At 19.6% G+C, this 12,745-nt stretch overlaps 1 protein-coding gene across 1 annotated transcript in view; it reads right to left on the bottom strand.

Moving 5' to 3' along the window:
• LOC129613338 (probable serine/threonine-protein kinase DDB_G0282963) overlaps positions 1 to 5,568 on the bottom strand; it is a 92,874-nt gene extending 87,306 nt beyond the window's left edge. The window contains exon 1 of the mRNA XM_055527350.1: positions 5,248 to 5,568. Coding sequence (XP_055383325.1) covers positions 5,248 to 5,397 — 150 coding nt within the window. The 5' untranslated portion in view covers positions 5,398 to 5,568. The remainder of the gene's footprint in view (positions 1 to 5,247) is intronic.
• Between the last annotated feature and the right edge of the window lie 7,177 nt (positions 5,569 to 12,745).

Here is a 12,745-nt window from a genome sequence, read left to right on the forward strand (position 1 = left end):
AGATACAACAATAATAATGATAATAGATTCAACAAGTTAAACCTAGATTCTTTTATAGTATATGTGAATGCAAGTACAGGTACAAGCATATATATACGAGAAGTGAACCGATTTTTTTACAAAGTGAGTGAATATTGTTGAAATGAATGCATTATGTAAAATAGAAATAACATGAAGAATAAAAATTAAATTAAATTCCATATTTTATATGTATATATGTATGTATATATATATGCTATTTATATAGGTTTCTTCTAATAATATATCTTGAGTGCATTTATATGCACGTAAATATATGCGATTTAAGGTGGTACCAACCTATCCACTTTATATTTACATATAAGAGAGAGAGAGAGAGAGAATAAAGTACGTCCTATAATTATATAAATAAAAAAAAATAAATTCTAATATAAAGGAAAAAATAAATTTAAATATTAAAAATGGAAAAAAAAATAAAAGAAAATTGGACAAACATACACAGAGAATTTATCTTTAAAGATCTTAAGTATTTTTTAATACCACATATATAGACTTTATTTTCATAATTTAACCCTTTCAATTCTATTCAATATATATATATATATATAACATATATTCAATCTATTTAATATAAGTATATAATGTATTCATTAATAAATAAAACGCATTCATTTTGAAAATAGTTGATGAAAAGAATTTGATTGTATATTGTTAGACCCTTTTAATTTTCTTTCTAAATTGTATTTATTTGGTTTAAATTTACTCAAAAAGGGTAAAATTGCATATACACAAAAGAAATAGAATTTTTTATTAAAAATCATACTAAATAATTCAAGAACGGTTTTTATTGTTTTTAATGAATAGAAACGATGCCAGACGCTGTGTAATGTATTAAAAATTTTATTGCTAAATCTATTGAAAATATTTCTTACCCCTAATTTTATGCAATTATGTCAAATTAAAATTATATTCATTATTTTGTATTTATGTATATGTATTATAGAATTTTAAGATAAGTAAGATTTAAAAATAAGTGGTGTGTACGTTTTTTTTTTCTGAATATTCAACTTTTTTTTTTTTTTATAAAATCTAAATGAATATGAATTTATTTTAGATTTAAAATTCACTTTGATTTCACAGAAAAAAACAGGAAACATTTGTTGTGTTTATTCTAATATTTGTAGCAGATGTTAAAAACATTTTTTAATTATACCAAATAAAATTCAAGAGAATTATTATTAACAAATTCAGTTTTGATTCAAAAATATATTTTCTTACTGAAATATTTGATAATTGTTGAAAAAACAAGTTTAGCAATATTTGTTTATAAACATTATTTATAAGTAGTGTGGTATTCGTAATATAACTCGCAAGTTTATGAAAAGGCCCACTATTTAGGCTTAATTTTAACATTAATATAATGAAATCGAGCGTTAATATACAAGAATTAATTAATTTATTGCAGACAAGTTATAATTTTTACATTCTCCACCAACCAACATTATTATAGACCTATATTATTTTAATACATAAAATTGTTCCTCTAATAATAATAAAATATTTGATATTTTCATTTGATGTGTTTCTTGTATTACTTAAAGTTATATATATATAATATGGAAATATATGTACATATATTTTACATAAAAGTTAATATAAATATGTTTTCATGTATATGTATATGTACAAATAAATTCTGAATCAGTAACATAACAATTTAAATTTATGTATTAAAAGTAAACATATATAGTAAATGATACTGCTGGAAAAAACATAATTTTTGTCGGTTTACAACAATATATACAGAATGATTCACTAAAATATATATATTGTTGTTTTATGCTCCGGTAAATTTTTTTTTTTTTGAACTAGGTGTCAAATCTCAACGTTTACGCATACACAAATTTTATCGAATTTTTTAGACTTGCTTAAAATTTTTTTGCTTACAACTTCCTTTCCGAAAAATACAAAAGCTTCAAATAATTAATTTTTAAATAAGCTACGAGTAGTAAAGGGCTTGAAATCAACATATTATTATATATAATATTGTAATCTTTACTGAATCACCTTGTATGTACGTGTTACGAAAAATCAAAAATTTTATATAATCCGCAGTAAAATATTATATGTAAATATTAACATATAAAAATACAAACATAAATGTATAAGTTATTTTACCTGTAGATATATGTATATATGTATATGGTCTTTTGAGAAATAAAAAATCTTAAACAAAAATTTCGCCTTAAAGCAAAATGCACACTCATTTAAGACCATACAATCGAAAAAATTTCATTCAAATCTTTATAAAAACGCATTTTCCCTCGACTTTTATTAAAAAAAGAAAGAGAATTCTTTTTAAAAAAAAAAATTATTTGATTGGTATACAAAGAGGATTTTTTGCCTTTTGGTAATTTTTAATTTACCTAATTAATTGTAAGATAATTGCAACTATAAATATTTTATTGAATATTTAGCCTAAAATATAATGAATTTTAACTTTATATATGATGAATAATCATGTAAACTCTTTTAGAAATTTACAATTTATGTTTACATAAATAATTTAAATTTATTATAATTTACAAATTAAAAAAAAAATTTTTAATTTAACAAAATTTCTATTTTATGGCACAAGACGGCCACTCATTTTATTGTTTACATAGATTAGGTGTTGAATTATAAAAATTAAGTTTTCGATTTTTAGTAATAGATGTCGTTCACATATAAATGCAATGCACTATAAAATGACAATTTGTATATTTAAATTCTCCTAGCATTTCATGTCAGTTATGTCAGATATGGTAAGTGATTTTTAGTGTTCATATTGTATGGAATAAATAATTTTAATTAAAATATTTAATTTTAGGAGATTGGAACTAGATTTTATTGTTATCTAATGTAAATAATTTACGATGATTTTCATCCACGGAATATAGAAGTAAGAATAAATGCGATTTCAATGATTTAAAAATGATAAACTGATATTTTGGAAAACAAATACTGAAAATGTTTGAAAATATTTTTGAAGAAAATTGGTTAATATTAAGCTTATAACTGCTTTAAATAATTAAAAAATGCTGTTGAAAAATAAAATTTCAATTGCAAATATAGTGAAAAGTCGACTCAATTATTAAATAAGGTAAGTGTCCCTATTACTGACATACTTCGCAACAAATTCAACTTTGGCGTGAGATATTTTATATGTGGGATACAATAAATGATCGTGTTTCCGATTTTTTGAATAATTTGGATAATTGAGAATAATGTTTTTTATAAAATTATTTAATCAAAATATTTTTTAATTCATAATTTTTCGATTAAAAATGAAAAGCAAAAATGTTCCTTATATTGACATAACCGCAAATGTTTGTGTCTATTACTGACAGTTTGTGTTCCTAATACTGACAATGTAATTTCATATGCTGTAATCTATATTCTATATATGAATAATGGTTAAAATGGTTAAAATGATAATATTAAATAAAAATGGAATAATAATTTAGATTTCTACGGATATTTCATCTTATTTCAAAAAAAATTAAAAATGAATAAAAATATAATTCAAACAAAAATAAAAAACATATTTTTTATTGAATTAAAGGTAAAAATATGTGAAATTCAGCTGATTTGAATTTATTATTACTGTAGAATGTACTTTTACTAGTAGTCTTAATATGCAACAATGAATAAATAAAAATTTTTAAAAGAAATTTATGAAAATCTAATTCGAAATGACATAATGTTTTATAAAGTATTATAAGTAATATTTGCTACAAATGTATTCTTATAAATAATACCTAAAATATGATGTACCATATCACACGAAATTATAAGAAATCAGATCAATATATTCTAAAGCTGCTAATAAGCCTATTCTAAAGCTGCTTTTTGCTTTAACAAAAACTATTTATGTATTCAGTACGTAACGAAAGCAACCCATTCTCAATTTTTAGAACAACATTTTGGTTATTAAAAAGGACTACTTTTCTTATTTAAAGAGAACCATTTCCGTTGTGATATTTGCTATGACGTTAACGTTTACTGTAATTTTAAAGCATTTTTTTAGAAACCGAATTGTACTGTTTTATTGACAGTATTGAATACAATATTGATACACAATTTATTAGACGAATATCACTATTAAAAAGGTAAAAATGTCGTAGTCAGATATAGGTTTTCACAAATGTAATCAATTTTCGTTCGACTGAAATAGTTTAAACATTTTAAAGTATAAAGAAATTATTTTAATTAATTAAAATGAATATCAAAATTAAAACTTTATACTGACATAATTTTGTACATAATATTGACCCTCTTTAGATCGTATTACTGACACCAGTTTTTAAAGGTAAAATACTCCGAACCTGTAGTAAATTCTTAGTGTCAGAATTCGGACATTAGAAAGAAAATTCAAATTCGATTTTAGTTAAATAAATACGAAAATAAAAATTTAAATATTTTAAAAATGACGTAATTTATAAAAATACGGATTTTTGACGTATTACTGACACATATGTCAGTAATAGAAGCATGGTCGAATTTTAGATGTTTCTAATACTGACAGAAATTATTTGTTAAAATTCTTATTTATTTAATGTTTTTACTCCGAATTACTTATAAAATAAGATAAAAAATAATCAAAATATTTAATTTAATATAAATACATATATTTTTAACCCTCAAATAAGTCAAAAATCAATAAAAACAAAATCGGAAAAATTAAGCAAAAAGTATAAGAAATTCTCCAATTCAACCCACCATTGCTATGTCTATGGAAACAAAACTGATTTATGCTCAATATTTTGGAGTTATTTCAAAACTAAATAAAAGGAAGTATTGCGATAATTTGAATTAATCTAGAAATAAAAATATATATATATGCTGTATAGAGAAAATCTCTTAATAATTATAAAAAACTTCATGTATGTCAGTATTACCGCCACTGTCAGTATTAGCTACACTTACCTTATAACAAAACATTCTACGCCATATATCCAACAATTTATAAGAATATTCGTCGCATCGCTTCTCAGGAATTTAACTGGGATAAATTAATGCATCTTCCTATTAAGTGCTAATAGACTCGTAATATTTGTCACATGGTTTTCTTGGATTACAATATTTATAAGAGATTAAAGGGTAATTATATTAACTACAGTAAGTTAATTTGTATTTGTAAAGAATTCTTATATTTAAAATAAAATTTTATGTTTTTATAAACAGGCAAAAAGGAAAAGAATTGTTGCATATTGTAATTGTACTTACAATTTTATGATGTAAAGCTGATAATTCTCTTTCAGTAACACGACGACTTGCTGCTTCTCGCCTTCTTTGCCTAAATTGACTATATTTATATGCTAGTATAACACCTGGCAAAGCCAATGCTTCCAATGGAGATTTACGTCCGAATGGCATATTTTAAATAATTTTTTTTTTTAATTTCAATATTTCGAATTAAAATTACTATTAATTAATATGAATTTTATTTTTTTTAATTAAGTATATTACAATATTATTTTAAAAGATAATTAAATTTAAGTAATATAGAGTTTTAATTAAATTTTTATCTCGATTAATTTCACTATATTTTTATTTCTATTTTTTTTTTTTTATATTATAAACTTATATTATTTATAAATAATTACATACAAATACATGTATATATGTACATATATGTGTGTATATAAGGAATTAATCCTTTTTATATATTATATATAAATTTTATATACTATGAAGACAGTTTTTGATATTTTTTTTAAATGAATTTTAATAGTTTTTTCCTTATTTAATTTCATTTTTTCTTTCTATTATTTTTATAAATTTTTCATAATAATAAATTTTGATATTTAATTTTTTTTTTAACTGTTTTATGTTTTTTTTTTCGTTATTTATATTTCTTCTTACGTTTCATATTTATATCATGTTTTTAATTTTGTTTTTTATTGATTTTGAATCGCTTTTTTCTTGTTTTTAATTAAAAAACATGACAATTACATCTATAATAATTATAGTATAATAATTAAAGTAATAATTAAGGTAATAAACAATCAATAAAAAATGAAACTTTAATAATAATTAAACAAAATAAAAAAAATTATTATTTTCTGAATAGAAATGAAAATTAAAAAATTCATAAAATTTTAATTTTTTAGGATGCTGAAAAGAATGAATAATTTCAAATGAACATGAATGGAATTTTTTAAAAATTTAAATACTTATGTGGAAACTATAGAAGTTTTGACCAGGAAATTTATATACAAATTAATAATAACATGTAGCTGCGAGAAATCAGACTTTAGTTTTGATGTGGAATTTGTTTACAATTTAATATTGATTTATAGCAAACGAAAAAAAAAAATCCGAATTTTATTTAGAAATATTTGGAATTTAATAATGAATTAGCAGTTATGTATACAATAATTACAATGAATTAGAATTAACAATGAATTATCAATTATTTATAATTTTTACATAAATGTATACAAAATTTTTATATTATTGTAAATTTGAAGTTAAACTAAAGCATAAAAGATTTTCGATAGTTCACTTTTAACTTAAAGGTCTTAATATAATGCACGTTTGATAAATCCAAGCTGTGAAATCTGCAAAAATTATATGCTAAAGTACAGAATATTACAGTTTTTCTTCAATTTAAAAAAAATATTATAAATTAGAAGAAGAGCATAATAGAAAAATTTGGGAGATTAAAAAATTAATCGAGTATATTACAAACCTGTAAAAACAAAATGATCAGTTTCTGCAGATTTCCAAGTATGGATTTGTGAAAAGACACAAAAAGAAAATTTAATTTTCAATGAATGAATTATCGAAAATCTCCACAGTTATATGGTATATAAATTTATTTGAAAAATTTTTAATATTTTCCAGTTAAGCTTAAAACTACTCATTAAAATACATATTAAAAATTTTGAAAAAAATAAATGTTCTCTCTCTCTCTCTATATATATATATACATATATATATATATAAATATATATATATATATATATATATATATATATATATAATATTGCAAGGTTCACGTTATAGAATAATGAAAATTAAATATTTATTCAATTCAGAAAATATCAGACAAAATAAATATTAATTCTGAATATTAAAAATTATTTGTAAAAATATTTTATATATTAGTACTAGGAAAATTATTTTTATACTCCTTTATATTATAATATATAAATTATATAACGTCATTTAATCTAATATTTATAACTATTTTTTTTGCCCTCTACAAAACTTTATTATTGTTTTACTTTTGCATTTCTAATTACACAACAGAGAATTGTATATAATTTGAAAAGTTGATTTATTACATAACATATTGTATATTATGAAATATTTACTTAATTACTATATAAATTGTTATTCATACATTTAAAAAATTGAAATGTACGTATTTATATAATTTTAAGGTTTTGATAATTAAAAATGAACATTTGAAATTGATATTATTAAAAGTTTTGTTAAATAATTTTGTAATTAAAATTATTTTTAATTTTAATTAGAATTAATTCAGTTATATTTAAGAGTTAATTTCTAAATTTTTAGAATTATTTTATTTAATAATTCTATATATATATATATCTATGTATATACATATATATATTGCATGTGTGCTATTTGAGGAACCGAAAATTGTTATTGCACTAATTTCTTATATTAAAAGAATAAAATATTTAAAATAAATTAAACTTGCAAAGAAATTATAGGACAAAGAAAATTCAGTAAAAAAGATTTTCCTATACTACCTCTTATTCTGGTTCTATGCTTAATATTTATAAACAAATGAAATTCATAAATAAACAATTTTTTAACTTTTAAGATCAGAAATAACTTGAAAAATATCAGAAAATTTTTCAACTTCTAATAGTTTTAGGAATATTAAAATATATATATATGAAAATTTCACTTTATAGTTTTAAGTTATAAGAGGTGTTTATTATTCGTACTTTTAGTAAGAAAACCTCCTAAAACTAAAAAACCTTCCAAACCTAATCTAGCAAAAAATATAATAAAAAAACATTTTCAAGAATTCATTTTAAACTGTAAGAAATCTTGTCAATTAAATAATAGATAAAAAATTACATTTTGTAAATTAAATACAGAAAAAATAAAATATTAAACCCTAAAAGTATGCAATTTTTTCATAAATATTGCAATTATTCACACAAAGAAGAATACTATAGAGGCATAGGAATTAGGAGTTGTAAATATTAGTGAATAAAATATTTTTAATTTTAATTCAATATTCTCTGTATACTATATTTTTTGTATTTAAAAATACATGCTAATTATCAACATTTTCACACTAAATATAAATTTTTATTATACATATAATTTGTAGAACATTGTGTAAAAAAAAAACTTTATGATAATGAAAAACAATCTTAATTGTTATTTTAATTAAAGTGAAAATCTGAATATTATTTTTCAATTAAAAAATAAAAAACTGAATTTCCATAATTTTTTTTTGAAAAGTTTTTTTTTAATTTTGAGCATAATTTTATAGATTCTCAAAATTTATTAAAAATTTTTTTAAGTGAAAATTATTCACATTCACACTCCTTTAATATTTAATTTAATATTAAATTAATCCCCCCCTCCCCCTATATATATATTATGATATTCGATTCTATATAAAATTTATATTATTAAATTTCTTATTAAATTTATTATTAATTTGATCATCATAAATTTTATTTTAATATCTTAAACTTAATAAATTTTCCATAGAAAGAAGCAAAAAGAAAAAAACAAAAATTCAATGTTTTTTTGTCCATATATAATTGTTATACGTTGGTCCTTTTAAAATTTTCACTTTTTTTGTTTCTTTTCGAAGTTATTTTTGTTCTTTTTTTTTTGTTATTTCTTCTTACAACAAACAAAAGAACAAAAACATTGTAATAAATTTTATCTGTAAACGAAGGTTCTTATTTTTTTTTTTCTTCCCTGCTCTTTGTATATCGGTTATTAGCCAAATTTTCTTATATACTATAATATATGAATATATTGTATATAAAATAAGAAAAAAAAAAACAATTTTTTTTTTTGCAAATCTATTTATATAATATTATATATAGGATATAAATGTAGACACATATAACAATATGATTCAAGTGTGTATATAGAAAATTAATTATATTTTCTATTTATGAATTTCTTTCGAGGTGTATAATTGTAAAATATAATAAAAAAATTGAATTTAAAATTGATTTTAATGAAATTTTTTTTTAGAAATTTAATAATATTTTCGAATAATCCAATATTTTAAAATCATTTTTTTATTTTGCATATTTTCATTGAAAATCAAAATATTTCAAATTTTCTTTTATTTCTAGGAAAATTAAAATAATTTTGTTATACAATTTTAAAATGCCTATAAGATGCGAATAACTTCTATATTATGAATAATGAGTTTAATATTTCAATTAATAGGAAATATTGGGGTGGACTTTTATGTTTGGTAGAAATTATATTTGTTAAACCATATTATTGTTGAAATTATCCTTGAAATCCTTAAAATCTTAATTGCAAATTAATTTAATTTAAGTTCAATTCACTATAATATTTTAGAGTATAGGAATTCAATATAAAATTTGTATACAATATAATTTGTTAAGTAAAAATCAATTCTTACAAAAGCAAATTAATTGTAAAATAGTATGTATTTAAAATTCATATAATTAAATCTATGTATACATAAAATGTAATATATTATTTAGGTATTAATTGTAAATTTTAAAATTTTCATATTTCTTTTTTCGATTATATTAAAATTTAGAAAATTTCGTTAATTCTTTCTATATCGTTCAGATTATAACAAAGGACAATAATATTATGAATAAAATAAGCAAAAACGAAAAGCATAATTCTAAAATATCGTCTGTCTAATTTTACATTATTGTTTACATTTTTATTTTTAGCACATTCTAATTTAAAAAATTTATTTAAAAATACACAGTGATTTACTTAAAAAAAATTATTGAAAACACAAGAATTTTAGAATTGTAAATTTTTCCTTTTACTTTGTTTTTTTTTTTTCAAAATATTTAAAAAATTTCCACACTTCTTTTTTTTTTTTTCTCAGTTATATTTTCCGTTTTTAAGTTGTTAAACAAGAAGTAGAAACTATTTTCAAAGAAATTTTTCTACAATATCTAAAATAAATTCCGAATAACTGACTGACTGCACGTGAGGAATATACAAATTACTCTCATTTTGCAGCATCCTTTTATTATATACAAATATAGAAATGAAAAAAAAAAGGATATTTTCATTTTAAACCCATTCTATACATGTATATTATACATACACACAAACACTATATATTTATTTTGATTATTTTCTTTTTTCATATATAAACAAACGAATACGAATTTTTATTTGTATTAGTAAATTCCGAAATGAAATTAAGCAATTTTACTCAAATTCAAATATTTATTGTATGTATACAAAGAGAGCGGATTTTTTATTTTTAATTATTCTCTATTTTTCTCATTATAATAGGAAAAGGTATAAGGTAAATAACAATATTTTCTCTTCATTTTCATAAACAATTGATTTTCATCTCTCTCAATTTAATTTTTCTTTCTATTTTGCACTTTTAAAATTATTTTTTAAATAAAAAATAAAAAAAAAAAAATATCTAAAATAAAATTTTCTCCAATTGCCGAGCGCAGTATAAAAACGGCATTGAAAATAATAAAATAATAAAAAACAAAACCAAATAAACAAATTCAGCAGAAATTTTAAAAACTAATTAAAATAGTATAGGAAAATTAAGAACAAAAATAATAAAAAAATTAAAAAGAATAACAAAATTGAAGGCGAAAATTTTCACAATATAGATAAATTGCACGGTATACGTAAAATATACGTAAATTGTGTACTTGTATTTATTTAAAAAAAAATATAAAATAGTAAAGAAGGAAAAAAAGAATTAGGTCGAATGCATCAATTTTCTAAATAAACAATTAAACATACTCATTTGATTTTACTTGTTTTTTTTTTTTTTTATGTAACTGTTATACTATTTTAATAAATGAAAAATTTTTGAAATTATAATTATCATTAATATTACTAGTTTATTCATGTATAATAGAAGAATTAATTCACTATATATAAAATGTTAAATAAACGAATTAATAAAATTCATATAGAAAATTTTATTAATTATAATTATTTATATAATTGTATAATAATAAATGTAATACTTAATAGTGCACGATAATACAATTTTGATTCCTAAAATCTCGTATCACGCTTCATACCGAAACCTCAATCACGCTTCAAATCGAATTTATATTAATGATAATTTCTTTTTTTTTTATATTAAAATATATTGGAATTTTCTCTGTTTTTAATTGAATGTGTTTTTTCTGAAATATTGGGTCTTATTCTAAGTATCGAATCATTAAGTGATAGTGATATAATATATGGTAAAAGTTTCCAAAACTTTATTATCGATACAAATCATTTATATGAATTGGTTTCTGTTTATAATGATAATATCAAACATTTTCCGATAATTATCACTAACATTTAGTGATTCGATATTCAGAATAAGACACACTATGAATGCTTCACTTTCAAATCATGTCACAATAATTATTTGATATCACATTTACATACAATTCGACATACCCGTCGGATTTTTTTTAATTCATATCAAAACTATATTGTAATCAAAACTATATCGTAACCAAAACTAATATCGTAACCGAAACTATATCGTAACCAAAACGAATATCGTAACCGAAATTATATCGTAAGCAAAACTAATATCGTAAAATTGTATAAATATCTTTCTTATCGTAAAATTTAAATTTTCCAAATCTTTAAAGAAATTCACTATATGGCAGAAAATTACGTAGTTCATGAAAATTGAATTAAATTTGCTAGTTTAAATACAATAAGAGAAATTTTACCGTTTCCTAACTATTATCTATAACTTTAGAAATAAATGACGCGTAAATATGTGTGATAAAAATACCATCAAACTAAATTTAAACACATTTTTTTGCTTATTACAACAGAATTGCATCTCTTTATATAAGGTTTCTTCTTGTTTAAATGTTAGATAAAGAAAATATTTACGATATCAATTAAAAATTTTGAATAATTTATTTATTATTAAAAAATTTTATATTTTTTTAATTAAAATTTCAAATTTAATTTTTATTTCGATATTTTTTTAAATCATTTTCTTTAGATTATGCACATATTTCTAATATAATATTATTTAAATTTCTTGTACTATTGTGTTGCATTATTTTTTTCTTTAATATATGATTTTCTTTTTGTATACTTTTGTATATAATATACAACAACAATATATATATATGTAAATTTTTGTCACAAAATATATATATATATAATTAAATGTTTACACTAAAATTAACTCATTTATTATTATGTTGTGTGTATTATAAATATTATAATAACAATTTAGTTTATAATATCGTATCTTTATAGATTTTTTATATTGAATTTTTTTTTTGTTTTAAAATAAAATTTAAAATTTTTTGAAATTTTTCTCAAAATAAAATTTTTGACCATGAATATATAAAAAAAAACTGTTATACATACATATAGATAAATATATAAGCTATATATTATAAATATTTAAAAATATTAATTTTAAATTTTAATATACAAAAATAAAATTATATTGAAATACAATTAAAAAATTTTCACTAAATAATAATTTTTGTTATATACTTTTTGTTTAATCTTATTCTAAATG

The sequence above is a fragment of the Condylostylus longicornis genome, unplaced genomic scaffold, assembly GCF_029603195.1.
Source record: "Condylostylus longicornis isolate FDR11 unplaced genomic scaffold, ASM2960319v2 ptg000083l, whole genome shotgun sequence".
Classification (NCBI taxonomy): Eukaryota; Metazoa; Arthropoda; class Insecta; order Diptera; family Dolichopodidae; genus Condylostylus; species Condylostylus longicornis.